Source organism: Leuciscus leuciscus, assembly GCF_965113295.1.
Source record: "Leuciscus leuciscus genome assembly, chromosome: 22".
Lineage (NCBI taxonomy): Eukaryota > Metazoa > Chordata > Actinopteri > Cypriniformes > Leuciscidae > Leuciscus > Leuciscus leuciscus.
In genome coordinates this window covers 36,844,402-36,871,706 of record NC_138746.1, presented here as the reverse complement: position 1 = coordinate 36,871,706, position 27,305 = coordinate 36,844,402, and the positions used below count along the sequence as shown (strand labels likewise).

At 40.7% G+C, this 27,305-nt stretch overlaps 1 protein-coding gene across 7 annotated transcripts in view; it reads right to left on the bottom strand.

The window, feature by feature from the left end:
- vit (vitrin) overlaps positions 1-27,305 on the bottom strand; it is a 57,179-nt gene that overhangs the window by 5,600 nt on the left and 24,274 nt on the right. The window contains exons 3-22 of one of the 7 annotated variants that reach the window (XM_082153756.1): positions 27,080-27,139; positions 26,707-26,863; positions 25,068-25,201; positions 24,818-24,895; positions 24,409-24,588; positions 24,147-24,179; positions 22,306-22,344; positions 22,168-22,221; positions 20,426-20,488; positions 20,253-20,312; positions 16,316-16,390; positions 16,072-16,137; positions 15,523-15,582; positions 13,635-13,685; positions 12,750-12,782; positions 10,410-10,481; positions 10,172-10,319; positions 8,335-8,438; positions 6,933-7,159; positions 5,118-5,631 (exon numbers count right to left, since the gene is read on the bottom strand). In XM_082153756.1, the coding sequence (XP_082009882.1) occupies positions 5,118-5,631; positions 6,933-7,159; positions 8,335-8,438; positions 10,172-10,319; positions 10,410-10,481; positions 12,750-12,782; positions 13,635-13,685; positions 15,523-15,582; positions 16,072-16,137; positions 16,316-16,390; positions 20,253-20,312; positions 20,426-20,488; positions 22,168-22,221; positions 22,306-22,344; positions 24,147-24,179; positions 24,409-24,588; positions 24,818-24,895; positions 25,068-25,201; positions 26,707-26,863; positions 27,080-27,139 (2,208 nt within the window). The remainder of the gene's footprint in view (positions 1-5,117; positions 5,632-6,932; positions 7,160-8,334; positions 8,439-10,171; positions 10,320-10,409; positions 10,482-12,749; positions 12,783-13,634; positions 13,686-15,522; positions 15,583-16,071; positions 16,138-16,315; positions 16,391-20,252; positions 20,313-20,425; positions 20,489-22,167; positions 22,222-22,305; positions 22,345-24,146; positions 24,180-24,408; positions 24,589-24,817; positions 24,896-25,067; positions 25,202-26,706; positions 26,864-27,079; positions 27,140-27,305) is intronic. The other 6 variants (XM_082153758.1, XM_082153757.1, XM_082153759.1 and 3 more) reach the window with 6 other exon arrangements.

Below are 27,305 nucleotides of genomic sequence, written 5' to 3'. Positions count from 1 at the left end.
ATCGCCTAAGGATTACAGCCCCATTGACTCCCTGTGCCAATGCATTGATGAAGTCAACAGTTGGATGTGTCAAAACTTTCTTCAGTTAAACAAAGACAAAACTGAAGTCATTACGTTTGGAAACAAAGATGAAGTTCTCAAGGTGAACGCATACCTTCACACTAGGGGTCAAACAACTAAAAATCAAGTCAGGAATCTTGGTGTGACACTAGAGTCAGACCTTAGTTTCAGTAGTCATGTCAAAGCAATAACTAAATCAGCATACTATCATCTGAAAAATATTGCAAGAATTAGATGCTTTGTTTCCAGACAAGACTTAGAGAAACTTGTGCATGCTTTCATCACCAGCAGGGTGGATTATTGTAATGGACTCCTCACTGGCCTTCCCAAAAAGACCATAAGACAGTTGCAGCTCATACAGAACGCTGCCGCCAGGATTCTGAGCAGAACCAGAAAATATGAACATATCACACCAGTCCTCAGGTCTTTACACTGGCTCCCAGTTAGATTTAGGATTGATTTTAAGGTATTATTACTGGTATATAAATCATTCAATGGCCTAGGACCTCAATACATTGCAGATATGCTCACTGAATATAAACCCAACAGATCACTCAGATTATTAGGATCATATCAGCTAGAAATACCAAGGGTTCACTCTAAGCATGGCGAGTCTGCTTTTAGCTATTATGCCAGCCACAGCTGGAACCAGCTTTCAGAAGAGATCAGATGTGCTCCTACAGTGGTCACATTCAAATCCAGACTCAAAACACTTCTGTTTAGCTATGCATTTACTGAATGAGCACTGTGCCGCTGTTCGTCCGACTGTTTGTTTTCCTTTCAAAAGCAGGGCATTTAGCCCGAAACTGTAAATGCACACTCAGAAGGTGTAAAAGAAAGTGATAATGTGAAAGTGACGTGTATTAATGTGGGTTTGATAGTAGTTAAATGACGATATTAAAGTTTTCGTCTGAGAAAGAATGTGAACGCAGTCCTAAAGAAAGAGAAAATAACGTGCGAGTCAATGAGGGAGAAAAGAAAGTTAAAGGAAAGTTGATAGATGGAAGTCGTAAGAAGATTGAAGGTTAAAAGAAGGTTGAAAGATTTAAGTCTTAAGGGAATACTTTTGAAGGAAATATCTATAATAATATGCTTTTTTTTAAAGTACTGTATTTTATTTTTCTAAACTGTTTAAATTATTCTTAATTATTTTTATTATTTTTATTTCTTCTATGTAAAGCACTTTGAATTGCCATTGTGTATGAAATGTGCTATATAAATAAACTTGCCTTGCCTTGCCTTGCCTTGTGAATTATGACGTTTAATGTGATTCTAGATCTACATCCTTGGCTGGTCCTGGTACAACATTCCCAAAAATCAGTCAGATGTTAGACTCAGGGCTTGACTAACTCTTTTGCTCACCAGCCACTGTGGCTAGTGGTTTTCCAAAGTTACTAGCCACTTAGCATTTTCACTCGCCACAATTTTGACATCGATACCATGGGGAAAAACTGCCATATATATATTTTTATTATTATCTCATAATTTGGCAGCAGGTATATTAGGCTGCTCTCACTTTAGGACATGACGCACAAATCCATTATACTGTTACACATGCGTTTCTTTTCTCAACTGTTTACGTTCACTTAAAACAGAACGACCCAGGTTACTTGACTGTAACCCTGTTCCCTGAAAAAGCGGAACGAGATGCTGATTGGGAACATCTTTAATCGTGACCAGCTGTGAATATTGTGTGTAACACATCAATAGAATTGACCCGGAGGTATTATAGCCTCGGGCAGTGACGTCACCAGCGCGCTTCCGTGACACAAGGCTATAAATAGATGAGCCACAGCTGCATCGTCAGGATATTTTGTCTGAAGAGCAGTCCTGGGACATCTTCAGCACGGCAATGCAGCGCAGCATCTCGTTCCGCTTTTTCAGGGAACAGGGTTACAGTCAAGTAACCCGGGTCGTTCCCTTTCAAAAGCTATAATCGATGCTGCGCTGCTTAACGCATTGGGAACTGGAAAACCCACGGCGCCGTGCTTGGAGGTGTCTGGACCCCTTACGGTTGTGTAGATGTGCACACAAGAACGCAAGAAGGCCTCAGACATTAGCTTGTGATGTGATGTGTGACTCAAGGACGTGAGAGCTCAGAGTAGCATGAACATCCAAACTATAAAATCTTATGAATGTGTGCAGAGAGGACCAGCCTGCCGCATCACAACCAAGTTGTAAGGGGGCACCCCTTGCCAGAGCATTTGAAAAGGGCGACCCCTCTGGTGGAGTGAGCCCTTAGACCCATTGGCGAAGCTTGACCGCGCGCCTCATAGGCAAAAGCAAAAGCATCCCTGACCCAATGTGACATGGTCTGCTTGGTGGCGGCCGCCCCCCGTTACGGCCCCCATAACAGACGAACAGTTGCTCTGACTTACGCCACTGGCTAGTGCGGTGGACGTAGGCCTGAATAGCACGGACTGGACACAGTCTGTGAGATCTCTCCTACTCTGGTGTTGTGAACGGCTGGGGGGCAGAAGGCCTCAAGGGTGACCCGATGTACGGTCGAGAATGGAACCTTAGGCAGGTAGTCAGGATGAGGATGAAAAATCACTTTCACCATTCCTGGGGCAAAGTCAAAGCAGGATGACGAAATCGAGAGAGCCTGCATATCCTGCATATAAGAAGTTATAGCCATAAGAAAAAACATCTTTAGGGTCAGAAGTTTGTCAGACGCTGACTCTAGAGGTTCAAAGGGGGTCTCAATCAGAGTTCTTGGATCTTGGTTCTTAAAGGCGGCCTGAGTTGTCTGGCCCCACGAATGAAGCAAGCAAGCAGAGGATGTTTCCCGTGTGGTGCTCCATCAGCCAAGGCGTGGCAAGCCGAAAGAGCGGCCACATAAACCCTCAGAGTGCATATGCCTGTCGACAACTTTTCCTGCATGAAGTCCAGAACTGAAGCAATCTGGCAGTTGACTGGATCTGTGGATTTATCATTGTGAGAAGAATGCTCAGAGGTAGGCTGCTCATGGTCCGCAGACCCAAGAGATTCGTCATCGTCCCCCGCATGAACTGAAGAAGCAACGGAGCACGCTTCGAGATCACGCAAGGGGACGTGTGGATCTGGTGATCGAGCAAGCGATAGGGACGGACCCGTCTCTTGCTCGTCTGCCAGATCCATGCGGGAGCCCCACGATGGTAATATGGGTGCGGTCTGGAAGTAGCTAAGGCTCACAATGCTCGCACTCGCCCTGCTCCAACGCAAGAGCTCCTCCCCCAAACAAACAAAACCGTAATCGTGTGTATCCAGTTCTGACATAGGACGAGAACATGGAGGGACACAGCGCTTACTCTGTTGTTAACTCATATCTTTTTCTTTGATTTAACTCTTTTCATTGTTTTTTTATTTTTTATCCGAGATGAGAAAGAGAAAAAATCTGCACACTGCCAGTTGGAATCTAACTCCTAACAAAAAATCTGTAGCAGATAGAGAGAGAGATGTTTGCACACATGCACAGAAAGGCCTCTGAAGACAAAAGACCTGACGATGCAGCTGTGGCTCATCTATTTATAGGTCACCGACCAAGGCTATAATACCTCCGGGTCAATTCTATTGACGTGTAACACACAATATTCACAGCTGGTCACGATTAAAGACGTTCCCAATGCGCTAAGCAGCGCAGCATCGGTTGTAGCTTTTGAAAGGGAACTGACTGTGTTTACGTGAATACTCGCCAAGGCCGGCATTTTGACATTATTTTGTGTGACTGTTTAAGCGCAATAAGCTGAGAAAAAGAACTCAATTTAGTACTGAGAGGCGGCTTTATGCGCACAAACTTTGAGAGAGAAAGAGACACTGGTGTAGTGTGTCTATTCTGCGGAAAATGAGTATTGAAACGTTTCAGATCTTTCAGTATCAAAATGTATAGAAAAATCAATATTTTTGACAACACTTCATTGCACTTATTATTTGAGATGACTTTTTAAAAGACTACAATTGAAAAATGTATATGTTATATATAAAATTCAACCCGCCGAAGTGTCTAGTAGGAGTGACTGTATTACACACCACTGCTGAAATACACAAGCATCTGGCGGGTGTGCGGGTGTTAATGTCAAGCCCTGGTTAGGCTTAAGCATGGTTTTCACCACACCGCGCCCGTCCGCTGCCTGCGTGCAATTCAGAAAGAACGTGTTCATTTTTGTGATAAATTGTTTCTGCTTAAAGCATTACAAATATTTAACGAAGCACCTGTTGTTTTCCTGGAGTCCTTTGGACCAGCTCCGCAAAGTGAGAGAGGGCATCTGACCGAGGATGGTTTGAATGTAGGCCTTTCCTATGATCAGCCAATCATTCATTCAAGGGCTTTTTAAACATTGAAGCGCGATCAGACGCAAAAGAGAATTCAGTCGAGTACTGGTGCTCTGGCTCACACACCCGTCATGTGAATAGACAGCGCAACAGTTCCCAATTGAGTTCTCTTTTGCATCTTTTGATTTCCAGTGCTGCAGAGACCTAAAGGAGCTGGAAGGCCTGAAAATGGACACCGAGGTTGCTTTATTTCTTCTCGATACGTGAGTAACGTTGTTTTTGCAGTGTTTTACAGAACTAAGATATGCTGTCTTTTGCTTGAAAATATACTTGCGTGTCATCTACGCTTGTTTGTTCATTTGCATTATTATTATTATTATTATTATAAGACTGGAACTAGCCTCTAAACCTCCTCCACCTCACGTTTCAAGTAATGTAAAATAAAACAGTGTTTGTTTTTTGGATGGAAGGGATGAATTTGCAATCAAAGCTAAACAACAATTAGACATTCGACCTGTATTATCATAGTAACACAAATTGTTTCCCCTTATGGATGACATCATACTCTCGGGCAGCGGGCACAGCAGATTCCGCTTCCTGTGTATCATAGCGAATAGCTGAATGTGGAGGCGGAGCTATGACAGATAGGGGTGTGGTCCTGTTGTGTCTGGGTTGTTTGTTTTGGTAATTTCAAATATCAACAGCGTTTATCAGAAATCGCTTTCTGCACCTTTTTGGTCTATAAACTTGATAATGATGTCAACCTACTGCGTCCTAGCTCACGTTAGGTGTTTCGCTGCACTCACCTTTCCGATGTACCGCCAGCGCCGGGGCCCTCACGTCATCGTAGGAGCGTCCGTCCGTGATGACAATCATGATCTTACGCTTGTTGGGTTTGGATTTGCTGAAGAGCTGGTCCGCGGCGTACGTGATGGCGGCTCCCGTACTGGTTCCTCCGCTCCAGTAGTTTATGCGCTTGATAGCGTTCAGCAAGTCGGCTTTGTTGTTGTGCTGTCCGAAAGCGAACTCCAGCCTCTGCTCATACGTGTACTGTACGATTCCTACACGCGTGTCCGTGTCCGAGATCTCGAACTCCCGCGTGACGTTGGCGACGAACTGGAGCACGGTGCGGAAGTTCCCGGTCCCCACGCTGCTGGAGCCGTCGATGACGAAGGCGATGTCGTTGGCGTTCAGGCAGGTCTTGCTGCACATCAGCCGGTCGGTGTCACACACACGCTTCACCAGAGGCTGGACGGCTTTACGCAGAGCGAACCAGCTCGTGATCGGGAGCGAGTAGAAGCCGTTGGTTCTGCACACAGCCTGCAGCACAAAACAGGAAAGTGTTGCTTAACACTCTGGTTTTGTTCAGCAATTTCAGAACAAAAATTCTGGAATGGTACGAAACTTGATGACTTTTGTGGCACTTGCTATGTAAACACAAAAACAAATCATGGACATGATTCATAAAGGCTAAAAGGTCGTAAAAAATAGTGCCACTTGTATTGTACACTTGCCCTGTATGTATTTATAGACATCCAGTGGCGACATCATGGCATTAAGGCCTATTCGCATTCAAGGACGATAACATAATGATATAGTTTAAAAATCATTCTAAATACAATAGCAGAGTCCGCATCACAACTATGACAATAAATACGAGCTCAAGTATTTAAAGCGGCAGCGTAAAAGGCCTTTTACAGAATATTTTCTTTATTTCTATCCACCAGATGAATCTTGTTTCCGCCACAGAATAAAAAATAAAAGGTTATTGCAACTTTATATCTCACAATTTGGACTTTATAACTTGCAATTGGGATTTCATGTCATGTCTTTTTTCTCAGAATTGGGAAATATAAATTCTCAATTCTGAGTTATAAAAGTATAAAGTCGCAATTACCCTTTTATTTTTTTTATTCTGTGGCTTCCATACCAATCTGCCTCCATTCAATGGATTTTAAATACTTTTGCTCCATTTCTAACTTAAATTCCCCCTGTGGTGAAAATCCAGCTTTTAATGTAGTGTATGTGTCTGTGTGGTGTGTCTTTTAATATGCTTTAAGACAAACCATGTGCAAATTCATAAGTTGACACCATTGCCGAGTATAAGTATCAAATGTGTTTTTTCTCATAATTTAACATTTTTAAATAGAAATAAATGGTCCATAATTTAGACCTTTTTTATTTTATCGCTTAGTAACATGAAATACATGCCATCTGAAATTTTCTTCCAGAATGATCCTTTTTATCAAGCTCGTATATTTAAGTTCAGTAATTTCACTTACATGGCAATGCAAATTACCTATTAATTGTCATGTAAGTGAAATTACTATACTTAAATATACAAGCTTGATAAAAATGATCATTCTAGAAGAAAATTTCAGATGGCACTTAGAGGCTTTTGCATCTGAACTCTTCAAATATTAAAGAAAGAATGTTGATTTGAAATATAGTACATTCATTTAATGAAAATAAAATGATGTTCTCTGGTCTTTGACCATGAACAATACAATACTAGCTAGCCCTAACCCTAAATGAACACTACCAGAGGGATAACGGTGTTCATTTCTCACGGCACTGACACACACTGAAATCGGACACCCCACCTCTCTCGATATTAATACCTTGTCAACAAAGTTGGGCTCCACCACGTTCTGTTTCTCATTCTCGTCGGGGCCCTCGATGGTGACGAAGAAGATGTTGATGCCGGACTCTCGAGCGAGCCTCGAGGCCTCCTCCACCCGGTCAGTGGGCCAGCCGTCCACCAGCACCACCGCCACGTTGGGCGCCCCGCCTCGGTTCCCATTAGCGTCGCTGAAGAAGTGCTTGTTGATGTAGGAGAGGGCCTTCCCTTAAAGAGCACAGAGCCAGAGTCAGCACAAAACATCTACAGTTCTGTGTTTCAATCACAGCTCTGTTTCGCCTCCAGTCTCGGCCCTCAAACGCTTTCCTTAAATGCTTCCAGGACTCGGGGAAAGGCAGGGTGTTGCACGCCACTGCTGAAACTATCAATGCAGCTGTTAGGAAAACCTCGTTCCGCTAAGTTTAATTGAATATTCAAACTTTGAGCTCATGGATTTAAAAAAATATATTTTTAGAAATGCTGCCCTCAGTGGACCTTAAAAGTATCGAGGCACGTCAAGCACACCTAAACATGCTGCATTAAAGTCACCATGAAATCCAAATGGACAAATCTTGTGTTTTATGGAATATTGCAGTGTTTATTCTAAATGATTTATTTGCGTTTTAAATTCATGTTCCTGGTAATCTTGAATCAGAATAACTTCCTCTTGCAGCATCTCTTCTCTTCTCTGATGATGTGGGCGGGGCAACCTGTCACTCACATGAGATCAGCCAATAGAAAACCACAACCATCCAATCAATTCCACACAGACACAATCAAGCCCCGCCCACATTTGTTCTTGTTCCAGAAGCGTTTCGCTCGGATTCCAGGAGTCCAGGATTTCAATTTCAATTCAAACAAAAACAACAACAACAAACATTTAATATGTGTTGAATATTAACGCCATATTTCTTAACAACACACGACACTAGCGTTGACATTTTGTCATCTAAAATTCATACATTGTGTGTGCTTCAAGTGTCCAGAGAGTTATCATGGCCACTGCAGTCCTCAGGGGTTTCAGAGTCCAAACAAGTGTGTTTGTGTAAATCATATAGAGAAGATGAAGGGCTACGGCTCTGATTAAACATCATCCAAACAGATTCTTCAAAGCAGATAATGCTGTGTCCTCAGGCTATCTTTGACTTTACAGGCAGCTGCTGTTTTACAGGATTCATCTGTTTTATTAAAGTGAGACACTATCTATAACACAAACCATACAACCAAATCTCTAGGTTGGATAAACCTCAGGCATTTGGTCAGCTTACACAGAAACACCACAGAGTGGCACCAGCCCTGTAATTTCACCACTGTTCCCAGCTCAGATTTAGATCTTATTTGGAACTGAGATGTGAAACCACGTGATAACTCCAGCTCAGAACGGCTCAGTGTTGTTCACTCACCTACATGTGACAGACCTCCCTTCTGGACGATCTTACTGATGGCTGGTTTCACGTCACTGGAGCTGGAGAACTGTTTCAGACTGAATTCTGTGACTGCATCATCCCTGGAGCAGAAATTAAATGCTTATGATTCGTCATGCCAGTTATATTTTGGTACATTTGTGTATGACAGCATGTAAGTTCATTTAGAGATGTACAAATCTGCAAATCTCCTGATTACTGGTCAGAACTGAAACTCAAAGAACCGCTGACTTCAATAAATGATTCATTATACTCAAAACAAATCAAGCTAGTTTGGGATCAGTCAGGTTTAAAATAAAAGAAGAGATTAATGTTAAAGTGTTCAAAAGTTACAGTAAAGACACTTATAATGTTGCAAAAAATTCTACTTCAAATAAATTCCACCGAATTTCCACCGAAATATGAAGCAGCTCGACTGTTTTCAACACTGATAATAATCATAAATGTTTCTTGATCATCAAATCATCATATTAGAATGATTTCTGAAGGATCATGTGACACTGAAGACTGGAGTAATGATGCTGAACATTCAGCTTTGATCACAGGAATAAATTACACTTTACTGTATATTCACATAGAAAACAGCTGATTTACACTGGAATAATATTTCACTGTTTTCAATGTATTTTTGTATTCTGTATTTGATCAAATAAACACATCCTTGGTGATTATACTGTAAGAGAATAAACAAACAAAAACAGTAGTGTATATAAATATATATTAAATTATACTTATAGTAAAGGGATACTTCACTGATTAGCATTAAGCTTTGTATCAGTAGAAACCCGGTAGTATTTTGGAATGATGTGCTTCCCCCCCTCATGTCCCCCTGAGACGACAGATTTCTGTATTGTGTGTCTGGAAAAAAACCTCTGATGACGCAAAAATCTTAATTTATCGTCATCAGAGGCTCGTGTGTCCAGAGGCGAGAGACTCCAGCCAGTAGGAGGAGCTGTTCCGCATGTCTTCAACCCGCCCATAGGGGGAGCTCACTCACAGAATGTACAAATAGTGTCAGCCATCTTTATATTTCATACTCGTCACGGAGACTCACGATAAAACGGCGTCTTTTCAGTTTCGAGTCTTTAGTAGCCTAGCTGTATAATTTCTTCCAATACTGCCCTCTATAACCGGTGGGCGTGGCTTGGGCCTCGTAGGGCAGCGAAGCAAGTGCATTCTGGGAGTTGTTGTCTTTCATCCACATGAGTCAAAAATACATTTTCTGGCTTTTCTCAGTCTAGAAGGCACCAACTTCTAAAATAATTTCACATTTCTACTACATAAATGACCCAATTTAAATACACATTCATCTTTCCAGCGGTGAAATATCCCTTTAAATTCGATATTCTACAATCACCTTTAGGATTCATTCACATCTTCGATGTTCTTGTAATGTAAATATGTTTTCACTTTAGTCAGTGAAAGTATAATGATATTGTACCTTTCAGTGGATCTTTCATCTAAACAAGCATGTAATATGTTAATAATCTGCATATACTGTATGTCTATTCTGACTTAACCTAACCGTGTCTTAAGACGGTCATATTTTTATTCTTTAATCATATTATTTGTTTTGTTGTTGTACTTATCTGTGTGGACTGGAAGCTTCATTACCAAGAAAAATGCCTTGTGTACGCGAGCAGAATTGGTAATAAAGCTCTTTCTTATTCTGATTCTGAGGGGAAATTAATGTATGCTAAAACCACATTTTATTCGTAATTTTGCGAATACTAACGGGATCATGTTAGTTGTAGGTTCAGTGACAGCCCCTCACTTCAGGATCTGTCTGTGTTCTGGCACAGGGACACATTATTACCCGTATTGAATGATGCCCATCATGGCTCCTTCTACGCCCACATTGAGAGCCTGGGAAACCTCCACAAGGAAGTCTTTCTGAATCTTGAATCGTCGTTTCCCGATACTCCAGCTGCCATCCATGAGGAACGCAATATCAACTTTACAACCTACAGAGACGGATGAGAATCCAATGAGAGCCAGGAAGCGGAAGCGAGTATTAGTCTATTATTATCAGTGTCAGTACTGAAGGAACGTACTTGGATCTCCGTGTGTCCGATCTCTGAGTTCAGGAGCTCTGGCTGTTGATTCGTGTCCTCGAGTGTTGAATCCTGGGAAATCAGAGGATGTTGCTATTACACTTCAACCCTGTACGTTATCTATAGTACTGTGCAGAACTAAGTGTATGACCATATTATCAAGTCCCAATTTAAAATCAAATAGTTTGCCTACATAAGAAGAAAGGCCACTAGAACCTGGTACTGGATTTTGCTGATCAAGTTACTTAACTTTATGTTGCAAAACGTGTAATAAAGCAACACAGGCTCATTGCAAAAACATTTCTGTAAAATTATTGTTTTAAAGTGCACTTTTAAAGTGAAATGTCCAATGAGTGGCACCAAAAGCGTGTTTAATTTTCACGGAAACAGATAAATGTGAATGTTGTAACTTTTTATTATGTTGATTGTTCAAAAATTAAATGTCCAGTGAGCGGCGTTACAAGATTAATGCGCTTGAAAATCACATTGCACCTACACTAAACCCTAACCGATGGTGTGTACATAAACACACATAAGATAAAAACACATTTGCTGAAGCAACCGTGCCATTTTAAAGCTTCTTTGAGCTCTTTTATGGTGACTCGTACCCGAGCGATTCTGCTGGATCAGGTGAGCTACTGAGCAAGTTTACTTTGTTAAAAAAGCCACACAAATTGAGCTTTTTATGTGATGCAAACATCAAAATGGATTAGTTTACAAATCATGCACTACGATAAAAGTGCTTCAGCTCATAACATGGTATTGTGTAAGGAACAGCGTGAAAATACGTTTATATTAATAAATAATATTTCCCTGTAATCATAATTTCTGTCAAAAGGAATACAATTTGTTGGTGTTTTACTGTATTTAGTGTTCATTTCAGCTGGAAACAGCAGTGAATTGTGTGTATAAGCAAGTTTTTCCGGTAACACTTTAGAATACTGTTCCTTCATTAATGAATAATTACACAGGAACAAATGAGTAACGTATTATTAACATTCTAGTAACTACTATTAACTAACAAGAAACTCTGATTAACAAATTAGTAAGTAATAGCGCTCAGATGAATGTAGTAGTTCATTATTAGCTAATCAAGAACTACAATTTTTTTCATACCTCCCAGAGAACTACTATCTACAGGTTCATAATTAAAGTTGCTGTAAGCGATGCCACGCGTTTTTTAGGCCAAAACATTTTTTGTCACATACAGCAAACATCCCCTCACTATCCGCTAGCTGCCTGTCCCCTGAACACACTGTCTCTCTAGACACCACAGGCTCCACAAACGGCAACAAAAACAAACTGGGCTCACCCGCACCACGAAACACAACTAACAGTGCTCCAGCCAATCACTGACAAGAAGTATTTGAGGGTGGGGTTTGGGGGGTTAGTGTGCGTGGACATGAAGGGTGTGTGGAGGAGAGAGAAGCATGAAGAGGGAAGTTTGAATTATGGCCGAAACACGACCAAAGAGGTGTCCGATGAACAAATTGCAAAGAAGAGGGGACGAGGATAAGGAACGCGCGAAATACCGAATTTACATCGGAAAAACCTTTTAAAGGTGGCGAGAACTCCGCCGGCAGAAGGGCTTCCAATCCACATTCAGTTGCTCTGTTTTTGCAGAACAGGTAAATCCATCTTTCTTTCTAAACGGATGTTCATGTTCGCCAAACCAACACAAGGATGTAATTAGCTAGAACTATGCAGTCAGCGTTAGCTTTGGTGAATACAACATATAACGTTATGTTTCTAGCAGCTAGCGATCAATCTCTATTGTAAATGATCAAGCAAATTCACAGTAGAGCGACAATTTGTATGAATGATTGTTTTCATCCACTGTTAGTTATGAATTTGAATGTTCATTTATAGGCTGTTGACAACTTGTTTTACAAAAACCTTACAAAAACCTTACAAAAGCCTTAAAAGCTTACAATGACTTCAGTCAATATTAGGTTGTTATCATGTTTTTCACTTTAGAATACTGATCCAAATTATTAGTAGTTCCTTTAGAAGGATGTAGTAACACTTGATTCATTACTAATGGGCTACCATTACCTTATATTAAACATTGTGCATTATAAATATTAATTATTAACCTGTATATAGTAGGTCTTATAGTCTTCAGTGAGGTATGAAAAATAGTAGTTATTGATTAGCTAATAGTGAACTACTAGTAGTTACTAGAGTGTTACTAATGCATTACTCATTTGTTCCTGTGTAGTTATTCATTAATGAAGGAACAGTATTCTAAAGTGTTACCGTTTTTCCAGTGAGCTTGTGTTGCACTGAAGGCTTTTATCTTCCTCTATAAATACTTCAGTCAGTCATTCGTTTCCTCACCTGACTCGAACGGGTTAGACTCCGCAGGCGCCTCTGTGACAGTAATCACACTAATTAATGATTAATCACACAATCATTAAAAAAACATCCAATATCCAATCACAGTTTCTTAAAGTGCCCCATTATGCTTTTTTTCTGATATTCCTTGTCATGTAGTGTGTAATGGAGATGTTTGTGAGTGTTAAAGATCTGCAAAGTTTCATAGAGCAAAGAAAAGAAAGTCTTCCAAAAGAAAGAAGTGATTCTGAACTGAAAAGAGTCGTTAGTAATTCAGTCTCACTTCCTGATGAATCTATTTAGGTTTGTAACTAATTTTCATAATGCCCGCCTCTGGTCTTGATTGGCTGAGCAGTGTCTCTTAGCTCCGCCCTCAAACACTGTAGTTTATCTGAGACTGGAAGAGTTTGGTTCGTGTTGTTCGTGTCGAGAAGACGCTGTTTCTGCTGACAAAGCAAATCCACTTTGATGAGATTGATACGGTAAAACCCACGCCATCGTTAATGTTCGTATCACTGTGATCAAGAGCTGTGTCACATATGATAATGAGCGTTTGCTTTCTGACCAATTACAGCAGACTGAATCATCTGACCAATCAGAGCAGAGCATCTCTCAGAGAGGCGGGGTTTAGAGAGACTGAATCTTTGATGGAAGCGTTTCAGACACTGAGAGAAAAGAGCTGAAGCTGCAGTGGAGATTATGAGGAAAATAAAGTGTTTTTTTTTTTATCTTGGATGCATGTAAACGTATCGTAATAGATTCCAAAACAACATCAGGGACCTTTAAAACAGCATAATAGGTGCACTTTAAGCAGACACTGGGCTATATTGTGCATTGTGGAAGAACTGTGGGCTTTTGTATATAAATGTGCTTGTGTTTGTGACACACCTCTGCTGTGGCTCGTCTCAGGCGGAGTCTTGTGGTCTTCTGGCTCAGGAGCTGGAAGCAGAAATCATGTACACATGAGTCTGGCCTCCAGTTTCACAAAGACACAGTGACTCACAGTGATGGTGACCCTCCTCACTACAGTAACACCAGTAACAGTTCTCAGATCAGCCACGAGCCCTGTGGTTTTAAACATATACAGCCGAGGGCCATACACTTCTTCTCATGAAACCGACCCTGTGGTACAAACCCAGAATCCAGCAGCAGAAGACTGAAGTTCCCAGCACAGACTCCTCTGGATCCAGACATGGGGACAGACAGTATCGTGATCGTGTGCAGTCCAACACTGCCATCAAAGACTCACTGCAAGCCTCCTAACATTCCTATACTCACTTGTATTCTCGAAGATGCATTTATTTGTTCTGTTCTCTATATACTATTTTATTTTGCTTCATGAGTATAATTTATTATTATTAACCTTTATTTAACCAGGCAAGTCACTTAAGAACAAGATCTTATTTTCAACATCTGGAGAGTTAAAATCTCCTGAAAGTCGTGCAAAAATACATTACCATACACACACATACACATTCATTTAAAACATTTAAGGCTGTGATAAAAACACTCCCTAGTAGTTTTTTAAATGTCTACAAGTCTTAGTTGTCACGCTTATTTGTATAGCACTTTATATAATACGGATCGTTTCAAAGCAGCTTCTCCAGTCATAAACAGGAAAATAAAAGAATCAATGATGCAATTTTTTGCTTCATTAAATATGAGACAACTTCTGGGAGACGCACTCTACCAGATCATCTCGGCCATGTTGGAAGACCGGCTTCAACCAACTAAGACCAGCGAACCAGCTTGGGATAGTTTACGATTTTATTTCAATAGGAAACCCTTGTTTTAACACATATGGAACATTGCATATGTGTTATAGCACATGTAAACAGTAAGATAATGGGACCTATTTTAACGATCTGAAACGTAAGTATCAAGCGCGAAACGCAAGTAACTTTGTGGGCGGATCTCGGCGCTGTTGCTGTTATACCGGCGGGATAAATGACTCTCCGACGCAAATCTAAAATGTGTTGGTCTGAAGTAGCTTCATTACTCATAGGTGTGGTTTGGGCGTAACGTGAAATAAACCAATCAGAGCGACATCTCACATTCCCTTTAAGAGCAGGCGTGCTTGTTCCATGGCGGGTTGCGGATTTGCCAGACGCACGCCAGGAGCGGTTCACAGCCGAGGAGACCGACGTTCTCGTCAGGGCCGTAAAACACAGAGAAGTGACATTGGGGATGGAGAAACACACCCAGATTAGCTTCGGTTAAACAGGCGTATAATAATTTGAGTAAATGTGTAAGCTAGATTTATGCCTATTTTTTCACATCTTCATGGACACAACAGTGATTTCCCTCATGCGTTAATATTTTTCCTTGTAGTAGCCTATGATTTGCAAAAATGAGAAGTGCTGCTTCTGTGTAGATGAGAGAAGCAAAGTGTGTGTGTGTTGTGCACACGCTACATTATGGCCAAGCATGTGCCCTTAAAATAGCATCTGAACGCTCCACTGACTTTAGACTAGGTTTCTCCTGGTCAGTGGCGGAATTGTTTTCTGGAACTGGAAAATAGCACCAGGGAACGTTTGCGCCGGAACACGCCTCCCCTTTTCGCTGAACCGCCCCCGGGAGCGCAAGTTCATTCCCTAATTTACCGACGTGCGTCTGTGGAGGGAAAAGTCCGCTGTGGGCGGGTGAAAAATAGGAATGATACATGCGTCGGTGTACTAAGTCAATTGCTCTGGGTGCGAGATAGAGCCCATACTCTTCACATAGACTATTATGCTTTATTTTGCATTACTCCAAAATAAAATAAGAGAATACTTACAAAACTGTCCAAAGTTATACGGGTGCTCATACTCTGTGTTATCAGGCCTTGGGTCGAGAACTGCAGAAGAGAGGGTTAGGTTAGCATGTGCAGGAACTGTTAGTTCAGCGAAGTGCATTATGGAAAACATACCCATAATACCTGTGTGAATGTGTTAGCGAAAAAAGCCAGACAATCAAAAGCTGTAAAGAAAATCGTAGCGTACCACCTGTTCTCTGACATGGATGATAAAGCCAGAGTCATATAGCAGAAACACATGCTCTGAATGTTTTGATATCATATGGGCCGCACATTGGCATGGATTTATTAAACGCCTTGAAAGCTTGTGTCATGGTCTATTTAAACCACATGAAGGAAGTGAATGCAGTGTACAAATCAGTAGCAGACTTTGTAGGAACATCATATATTGATATGATGCTATGGTGATCAAAACAGACATGTGCTATGCACACTATGAAGCCATAATGCAGATTTATGTGTTTCTGTTTTATTCTCCTCTGGTACTGTAGTGGATTTACAGTATAACAACATTTCTACATTTCTCCTCACCTGCGGGGTCAGCAATGCTCGTCCGGCTCCATTTATAGCCTGTGTTTGGCACTGAGTGGCTACTATCTGAACACAGAAAGTGATGGTTGGGCCTCATGTCAGATTTAGACAGGATTAGCATGAATTATCATGAGTTTATGGATATTCACTCGGAATTTAAAAGCATGTTTAGCCTTCGTTTATGTCTTCTTTAATGTTTGCTTATGGAGGGTTACGTTATTGGACTGGATGGGCCTGCAGATACCTGTTGGCCTTCTGGTGCCAGAGAACCAATCAGGTCGTGCGTACGCAGGGTGCGTCCAATCTCGTCGTGCCAATGCTAGACAGGGAGATTTAGAAACTGCTTACAATACATTACCAACATACAAGACATGAAATGGACTTGAACTGATTCTCGCTAGACAAGAGACAAAACGAAGCATGGAAATATTAATTAAACTACAGGTGAAATATAAAAGGAGGCACTGAGCAAGAAAAGCTTTATATTTTGTATTTCTTTTACCAAAGTTCTGGGAAATTGTTAAAAAAATTAAATAAAATAAAAAACTAGAGACACAAAACATATGAAGTTATGGTCTGGGCACAGGCGGTTTTAAAATAATGAACTGGTACTTTTGGGTTAACATTTTAGTATTCATCTTTAATTACAGAACAGTTAGTTCCGGTCCTCAAATTAGACTGACTGAACACAATTTCAAGATCTCTGATATTTAGTCCAGATATTTCGACTTTTTGCTGTTTGTTTCACTCTGTCAGGGTTCTGCCCTGGCAGCCTTGTCTGTGTTGTCTTTGTTTCATGTTTCTATGTTTGTCGTGTGTTTGAGCACATGTGTCACAGTGTCTGTTGTGTTCCACTGAGTGTCACTAGAGGTCCCTTCCTTCCAGTCTCCATTCTTCCTGGAACCACATTTCCCATGATTCCTTGTTTGTTCCCATCACTTGTGATTACACCCAGCTGTTTCCATTTATGTTGTTAGTGTCTGTGCATAAATACCCTGTTGTGTTAGTTCATGTCACGGAGTCATTAGCCGCGTTTCCACTGTCGGGCCAGGGCCGGGCCAGGGCTTTAAACGAGCCGTGCCGGGCTGATAGCCTCGGGCTAATAGCACCAGGCCTGCGTTTCCACTGTCGTGCCAGAAGCTCCACAGCGCTTCACTAAAACACGCCCGTAACACGCCTCTCTGGAACAACGTCACACTAACCCATTCACCAACAAATGGAAGTTTTATCAGAAAACTAATCAGAAATCACTGGAAACAGCGTTGAAAACAAACATGATAAAAGCGGCCGTTTGCTGGCATTTTTATTGTTTACTTGAATATTTAAAACCCAAGCATCGATGTTTTACCACAGGTTTACAATAAAAAGTGATACATTGATCATAATGAATTAATTTATGTCAAAATTGCACATTAGTCACTCAGAAATAAATGACCGTTAGGTCTATTTCACAAAAGAAAGAGGACACACTTACTTCTTCAGTCGCGTCTGTTACTGTTTATCTGGTAACGTAGTTACAGGACATATTTACATCACATTTAGAAAGAATGATAATTTCTAAAAATATATGCCACCAAAAATATGACCTGAGGAGCTTTAGCACTCTCTCGACTCCCATACAGATATTTTCAGTCAGAGAAACAGAGGAAGCTCCCGAAAAAAAAGTTGCTTTATTTTATGATAGTCCGGTATAAAGAGACGAGACGTAGGCTACTGACAGATCAAATAAAAACATGACTGTGATAGCCTTTATGATTGGTCTGATTTCTTCAAGCGTATGTTTTTTTACTATGCGTATCTTCAAGCGTTTACTATGTTTACCATGGTAATGGTTAGCGCGCATAGTCTTTTGCATCACAAACACAAGGCATTCAAACATGAACGCGAGTTAAATTATTTTAAAAGTCTTTAATGCTGACAGAATCATCCGGCGCTGCCGTCTCCCGACTCAGGTGAACTCCGCCTGTTCGTAACCACTCCTCTAGCCCGAGCTGGCCCGCTCTGGCCCAAGGTATTCGACGGGCCAGAAATCCTGGCCGCTGGCCCCGAGTAAGCCCCGATCAAGCCCCGGAAGTGACAGTGGAAACGCGACTGGCCCTGGCACGCACTAGCACGGCCCGGCCCTGGCCCGACAGTGGAAACGCGGCTAATGTTGTATGTCACTTACACTTCTTCAAGTCGGTTTCCTAGTTTGAGTTTGTTTTGTTCCTTGTTTGTTTATTTTGTTATACTGTATTGGACTGCTAACATGGATCTGGACCCCTGCATGGATGACGACGAATTGGATTGCCCTAATAAAGAAAGTGTTGTATTTGGATCCACCTGTTTCTCTCCCTTTCCTTGGTGTGTGGAACGTGACAACATGGCTCTGTGTGTTTGTGTTGGTCATGTGCTCCTCTTGTCCCACCCCCTTGTTTCCTGTTACCACACCCCCATGTTTCCTGTAACCACGCCCCTTTGTGTCCTGTCACCACGCCCCCTTGTTTCCTGTTACCACGCCCCCTTGTGTCCTGTCACCACGCCCCCTTGTTTCCTGTTACCACGCCCCCTTGTGTCCTGTCACCACGCCCCCTTGTTTCCTGTCACCACGCCCCCTTGTTTCCTGTTACCACGCCCCCTTGTGTCCTGTAACCACGCCCCCTTGTGTCCTGTTACCCCGCCCCCTTGTTTCCTGTCACCACGCCCCCTTGTTTCCTGTAACCCCGCCCCCTGGTTTAGTCCACGTCTTGTCCTCTTTCACTAACTGCGCTCTCCTGATCCTCATGTGCTCTGGTCCCATTATATTGAGCCTCTTTCCCTCATGTCTTTGCTGGTTTGTTTTGTGCAGTGTCTGTGTTCATCGTGTGTATGCGGTTATCGCAGAAATTGTCAGTCAGTGCTACTGTAGATTTAGTTTTCCTTGTTTGATTATTTCTGTTTTGTTCAATTCTAGTTTCTTTGTCCCTGTGTTTTGTCTAGCTCTCTTCTTTAATTACTTCTAGTTCTCTCAAGCCTTGTTTTTACTGCTCTTTATTTTTTGTCAAGTAATCTTTTATTTCTTTTTCTCTAGTTCTCTGCAAGGTTGCAGTCTTTTGTTTGTTTGTAAGTACTAGTTACTTATTTTGAGAAATTATTTATTTACCTTATTTTCTCCTTTGCTGCCTCCAGTTATTAATTGGTCTTTTGTTTTTCTAGCCATAGTTGTCAGTTTTTTGTGTCTGTTATCTCTTGTTGTGTGTTCTCCAGCTGTGTTCCCTGCTCTATTGTTTGACTGTTCCTGCCTGTGTTTTGTCTTTGTCAATAAATATCACTCCCTGTTCATTCTGCGCCTGGTCCTCCCTTCTCTGAATCCTGACACACTCCACTTATCTGTGTTTGTTCTGGATAAACAGTCAGTGGGGAGTGGGGAGTGGTGGGGGTGCAGTGAACCAAAGACAGTCTCAAAAACACGCTTTGAAATCGCTGGTGTTTCTGACGTCACAAACTAACTTGTAACCAATCAGATCAACGTGTGATCGTCAACCAGTGGATCTCTGAGCTGAGTGAGTGAGTGGAGGCGGGGCTCATTTGCATATTCATAGAACCGCGCATACTAAATGAGGCAAGGGTGTCGAGTTACATTCAAGATATTTTAAGGCGTAACTTTGTTTTGTTTTTTTTCAAAGAAAAAACATTTAAATATGTAATTTTGGTGATCAAACAAACTCATAAACAAACATTACAACTGTGTTGCTCAGAGACACAAGTGTCACAGGTTTGACTTTGTTTGTCTTATTTGACAAGATAGCAAAGTTAGTGGCAAAATTGCATGTAAAAATCAAGTTAAATATTAACATCCTGTTTATTGATCTGTAGTATAAAATCATCAGATATTTTGTGCCAGATATACAGTAAGTCTCAGGAATCAGTGACAAATCAAACGAAAGATCCGTGTTCATGCCTTAGGAACAAATGACAGGGCTAGTACACTAGCATCTAGTTTATTACTGGTCTTTAACTTAATTGACATCAATGACACTGGTGAAGTAGAAAGCTCAATATTTGTTTACTGGCATGTATGATTTGTTCATTGGAGAGGCTTACTAATGTATAAAGGTGCTTTACCTGATCCCATTGGACTTCTTTAATTGTGTTGTTTGATGTGTATCAGCACACATTGAAAGACACACACATGCTAATAGACGGCATCTGCAGATACTTACTGGGATTAGACTGCGGCGTGTGCTGCTTTCTCTCAGACTGCGGCTGCACCCGACTCAAGGCTGCTTATCAATGTGAAACAGATGGAACAATATCCAAGAGAGAAGAAAGCAAGAGTTCATGCCTGCACTGCAGCTGCTACTGAGTGATGTCTGAGTGAAGGAGTCATGCAAACCTGAAGCTGAGGGAACGTGCGGCTGTCGTCGGATGGTGGAGCTGATCTCTGGCCTGTGCACACCTGCCGTCAAAACATACACATGTTTCAGACACATCTAAAGCTGCACTCACTGGAAGAATACAGTACATTTACATCAACAATGGAAACCTGTCAAAGCCAACTAGACCTAGAACATTCATGCTTACAGGTTAATCACTAACCAGCCTGAAGAGTGTCTGGAATTAACATGTATTGGCTCGTTTACTATGCTGGTCCATGCCCTGAGTCACCAAACTCCGTATACAGTCAAACCAAACATTATTCAGACACCAGATATCATTTTTTTTTTCACTAGTGTGTGCAGAACACTATAGTTCATTTATGCAAAATAAAGTAAACTGTGACATATTATACCCAAACATTCTTCATACAGTGACTACCAGTAACATTTATACACATTTGGTACCAAAAATTATTCGGATTTTCTAAACTATAGCGAATAAACTTTGATAATGTGAGAAATGTTGAAGGTGTTTGAATAAATTTTGGTTTGATTTTTTTCATTAGCTCCAACCAACAGGAAGTCGGCCATCTTGGATTTAAATGAGAATCCTTTGAAAATTGCAGAATTTGATTTTTTTCTACCTCAATTTGAACTCCTCCAAGGAGATTCTCACCAAACTTGGTAAAGATGAATGAATGAATGAATGAGGCATTTATATAGCGCTTTCATATGTACTACTGTACACCCAAAGCGCTTTACAATCATATCAGGGGATCTCTCCTCAACCACCACCAGTGTGTAGCATCCACTTGGATGATGCGACGGCAGCCACAGTACAACGGCGCCAGTGCGCTCACCACACACCAGCTACAGGTGGAGAGAGGAGAGACAGTGATAGAGACAATTCAGTGTAAGGGGATTATTAGGAGGCCATGATTGTTAAGGGCCAATGGGTGGAATGTGGCCAGGACACCGGGGTTATACCCCTACTCTTTACGAGAAGTGCCATGGGATTTTTAATGACCACAGAGAGTCAGGACCTCGGTTTACGTCTCATCCGAAGGACGGTGCTCTTTGACAGTATAGTGTCCCCATCACTACACTGGGGCGTTAGGACCCACACAGACCACAGGGTGAGCGCCCCCTACTGGCCTCACTATCACCTCTTCCAGCAGCAACCTGGTTTTCCCAGGAGGTCTCCCATCCAGGTACTAACCAGGCTCAACCCTGCTTAGCTTCAGTGGGCAACCAGTCTTGGGCTACGGGGTGACATGGCTGCTGGCCGAGATGATGCCAAGACATTAAAGGTGCTCAATTGCGAGTAGATTTTTGATATCTTGAATGATGTTGCCATGGCAAGGGAATTAATGCCAAAAAAGAGAAACAGGAAGAGTCTCATATACTCGTGCATTTTCTGATTTAGATTAAATTGTATGTTTGCTCATGAGGGCTGATCACATGAATGTTGCTACTGTTGTTCACAGCCATAGTGCCACCAGCTGGCAGCAGGAAGTGACACGTACAACAGATTTTGGAACACATTCACATTTGGATTGAAGAGACATAGACGTACAATAGAAGAAACAGCAAGATCAACACAACTCATCCAGCTCAGGACACAAACAATCACCAGTAAAACTCAATCAAGCTATTTACTTTGAGAAAGTATTAGAGTACAAAGTACTTAAAAACAAAGCACAACAGTCAGACATCACAATAAAGGAAATACAGACAGAGTAATAGGAGAGTGGTTTACCTGTGTTTGTGCGTGGTAAAAACCTATTGGCATAGACTGAGCTGCCTCTAAATGCTTAAGACAAATGTTAGGGTTAGAGTTTAGGGCTTGTGTTACTGACAGGAAGTGAAGACTACACAGTGTTAAAGCAGGACATACCTTGCGCAGGACCCTTTCCTTGGGCACTCTGGGATTGTCCTACATGCCGCATTTAGAGAGAACATAGATATTGAAGCAATAGATATATTCTGATTCTTTTTCAGCTGTAACAGTAACCTTAAAGTCAACATGAACTGTACAGGATTCATCAGTGCATTTTATTCTAAGAAAAAAATATCTTTAACCTTTATCAAAATGTTAGTATTAATACACTTTGCCTTTGACACAACTGGTGTTCAAACCGGTGTTGGAGTAAAGCATTACAAGTAGCGTGCATTATGTAATCAGATTACTTTTGGATGCTACTTGTAAAGTAACTTTTTAAAAAGTAATTTGTATTAATCAGAATTTTTTATATAATTAGTAAAGTAATGTGCATTATATAATCAGATTACTTTTTGATTTAACAAGTAAAGTAACGCATTAGAAGTAGTGTGTATTATGTAATTAGATTACTTTTAAATATAATGAATTATTTATTAGAAGTAATGTGTATTATGTAATCAGATTACTTTTTGATATAACGAGTAAAGTAACGCATTAGAAGTAACGTGTATTATGTAATCAGATTACTTTTTGATATAACGAGTAAAGTAACGCATTAGAAGTAACGTGTATTATGTAATCAGATTACTTTTTAAATAACAAGTAAAGTAACGCATTACAATATGTATTATGTAATCAGATTACTTTTATATATAATGAATAATTTATTAGAAGTAATGTGTATAACGTTATCAGATTACTTTTTGATATAACGAGTAAAGTAACGCATTAGAAGTAGCGTGTATTATGTAATCAGATTACTTTTATATATAAGGAATCATTTATTAGAAGTAATGTGTATTATGTAATCAGATTACTTTTTGATATAACGAGTAAAGTAATGCATTACAATATGCATTATGTAATCAGATGACTTTACTAGTAAAGTAACTTTTTAAAAAGTAATTTGTATTAATCAGAATTTTTAATATAATTAGTAAAGTAACCTGTATTATGTAATCAGATTACTTTTTTTGATGTAACAAGTAACGCATTACAAGTAACAAGCATTACAAAATCAGATTACTTTTTGATATAACAAGTAAAGTAACGCATTAGAAGTAATGTGTATTATGTAATCCGATTACTTTTTGATATAACAAGTAACGCATTAGAAATAACGTGTATTATGTAATCCGATTACTTTTTTATATAAAGAGTAAAGTAACGTTTTACAATATGCATTATGTAATCAGATTACTTTTTGATGCAACTAGTAAAGTAACTTTTTACAAGTAGTGTGTATTATGTAATCATATTTTTAAAAATATAATGTGTAAAGTAAGAGCAGGTGAGAAAAAACGTAATGCATTCCTCTGCATAAAATGTACATTTCCTTTAAATTACTTTACATAAAAAGTTATGTAATTAGTTCATTTTTAGGGAGTAATGCAATATTGTAACATTACTTTTAAAAGTAACTTTCCCCAACACTGGCTTCAACTACAATTGTCACTGGTATGGTAATCAGTGGATAAAATAAAACTCCACCATATTGATTATCTTTGTCCCTCGTCATGTTGTGGAAGGTAAATGCTGTTTCATGCGTACTTTAAAGTGGATTAGATTTTAAAAAAGGGATTTCACAGGCCAACACCATCTACACCCCAAAAGTCACAGACGGTTACTACAATTACAAGAATCAAAGGAAAACTGCAAGAGACCATTAGCTCTGTAAACCACCACAAAAAAACCCCCCAAAACCCCAGAGATCTCTGAGTAAAATGATACGACAGCAGAAAGCAGAGAACACACGTCCCACATGAGGGAGGCTTCGACATGCCCGCTCGACTTACGTGCAACAGAGCTGAAATACGGGTGACTGCTGCCTAGATCAGAAAGAAAGATTTTGCTTTAGAAACAGAGAGAGGAAAAGGATGGATTGAAAGGGAACCTGATCCATATTGTCCAGTCAGGATGTTCATTTTAAGAGGGTACTGAAAAACTGACCCAAGAACAAATGGATAAAAGCATTGGATTGATTTTACTATGAGGGACTAGGATTCATTCAAGGTATTAAATGAAAGATTGAAACAGGCATTGAACAGATTGGCTCACCTGCCTCGCGGACTTTATGAACGGTGGCCCGTGGCTTGGCTAATGTGGTTGTGGGCGGAGCTGTGGATGTGGGCGTGGTCACAGGAGTGGTTGTGGGCGGAGCTGTGGTGGTGCTCGGCTCCGCCTCTGGAGCCTCTGTCACTGGTGACACTGTGGAGTACGACAGGTCTTTGGATTCACCTTAGGAAACATGAATGGATGATGAGCTGCTACTGGACACTGACATTCATCATCAAAGAGCTCCTGTGAACAAGATTCTGACCATGGATCCACACTCTATCAGGTTCTGCCAATGTTTAGCAATCCCATGATCTTGGCATTGTTAGCGCCATGCATTATTGTTTGAGCTAAAGACTTAAAGACATAGAAATATGACAAACTAGCATTGCTATCTGGCTAAGACACTAACCTGTTTTCACTTTGGTGGGTCTTGAGTGTACAAAGACCAGAGTGGATGGATATATCACTCCCTTCTTTGGTTTACCCACTGACACATACAACCAAAGGTTATAAATCCATCATTCAAAACATAAGTTAAAAAATATGAGAAAGTAAGTTTCTTACGAAATGAGTGTGTCTTTCCATGTTTCTCATTTCATTTTGATCTCTATAGCGAGCCTAAATGTAGGAGCGTTTGCTCAGAGTAAAGTTCACCCTACCTGAGACAGAAAATGATTCTCTCCAGTTGGGTAAGGACAGGGATCGGACGCCGTGGGCAAAGCTGCCCTTGTAGATCGCCTGTCCTGCCATCTTCATCACGATTACCTTTCCTCCAGAGTTAGTGATGATTCCACTGAAAACAACAAACAGCAAAACACCATGCATGTGAGATCCAGTAAACTCGGTAGCTTTAAGCAAATATCTAGACAAAACATTACATTTAATTTACAGCTAATTATAGAATGCTATGCAAATGCATTTACTTAATTAGATACGCAATTCAATTGAGATCTTGCAACTTAAATTTGACTGAGATCCAATGGCAAAGAGGGTTTAATCACTTCTGGAGATAATCCAAACTCAATGCATGCAATCTGCCTTATACTGCGGTGTACAAAATGTGTACCAAAGTATAAGAGGGAAAGGAGACCAAGGAGAGAGCAGGGAATGAGTCCTAGACATGATGCAGACCAGCAGCCCACATGTGCACTGACCGATACACCACAGCAAGCAATAAGAAACGGTATTTGTTGAAGAGGCATTTTGTGCAACCTGATCCCCCTGTGTAAATCTGCTCATTTATCAAGTTTCATAGTGTCAGAACTTGACCTCTAAGGCCATGATATAAATTCATGTACTCTCCAAACCTCTCAGGAGCCCCTCTAAACAGACGCCTGAGGATCAGATACTACCAGATGCTCGCAAAGCAGGGAAGACCTTAAGCGATCTCTAAAGACATCTTCTCCCTGCTTGAGGTACAGCCACAGCCTCATATACAGGGTTCGGACTGGTAAGGAATGCTATAAAAAGCTTAATTTCCCCCACACCACAACAACTACTAAGAACAACAAGAACTACAGCCCACATGATAGCAGCTGTTGAGCTGCTATCATGTGGGGTAAAACATGAATGAGGTCATAGTACAAAGTCTTGATGTTGTTTTTGGGATCTACTAGGTTTCCATGCTCAGATGTTGATTAATTTCCTCATATTCTCCATTGTTGCGGCTCCTCTCTTCCCAGTCTGTCAGTAACGCTCTGTTTACTTCCTGTCTCTATGAAGCCCCTCCTTCTGAAAAGCACACTGTGCTCTGATTGGTCGGCTGTAGCAGTGTGTTGTGATTGGTCGAGCGCTTCGAGTGTGTTTGGGAAATGTCCCGCCCCTTACCATAACTGCCAGTTTAACACACTACTAACTAACTCAACTAGGCCCCGCCCCTTTATTCTGCATATTAATTATTTAAATGAGGAATATTGAAACACTGACTCTGATATAGAGAATAACCGGAGCTTTTCATGCTCAAACAGCAACATTACACACTAAAGAAAGACGAACATGGAAAACAGCACCATAGGACTCCTTCAAAGAACTTTTATTAATAAAATAGCATTGAAAACTTCTTACTCAACAAAGAACAGACTGATAGTATGTATTTTTTAATGTGTTAGTTAAAAAAATAAACTTGTGTTAGTTTCTTTTCGATTAGATTAGCAACTTGTAATTTGGTCAAGGCAGTCCAAGCGTTTGCATAGTATTGTGTTTTACCCTAATACTGATAAAACTTTAACATCTCATTAAACTAGCACAGGCTAGTCTCATAACATCGGGTCTCATTAAACACAAGCTGTTTGAGCTCACCTGTGAATAGCAGCATTGCAGATACTGGAGATTGAGGCAAACACACCCGTTCCATAGACCTTCTCCTTGCTCTCCCGGCAGTTCCCTGGACACTTCACGATAAACTCTTGGAGATTGATCTTTCCAGCCCGCATTTCACATTCAATTGCTGGAACGACTGGAAAAGCAGAATCAGTGTCAGAAGAATGTGGCAAACATGCAAATTACTATTAGCATAGAGTCTCAAAAAAAAAAAAAAAATCTTTCAGTAGCTACTAATATATACCATTTAGGTACTTAGATGTACCTTTGAGATACTAATATGCACCATTTAGGTGTAAATATGGTAAAAAGGAGTACATTTTGAAAGGGTCCCCCCCCCCGTTGAAGCTACCTTGTTTTTGCTTCTTGTTCTTTCCATTTGGCTTTGCTCCACTGGAAGTCAGCAGAAATGCTAGGAACATACAGAACATAATGCAAAAGCAAATTACAAGACAACATTATTCAAGTTATTACGTTCTCTGAAATCAAATAAGACCAATGTAAGACTATTCCTGGCATATTTTCAGAACTCAGAGTAGCAGTCAAACTGTGATCCGAAATAGAGCGTAAGTGCTTTA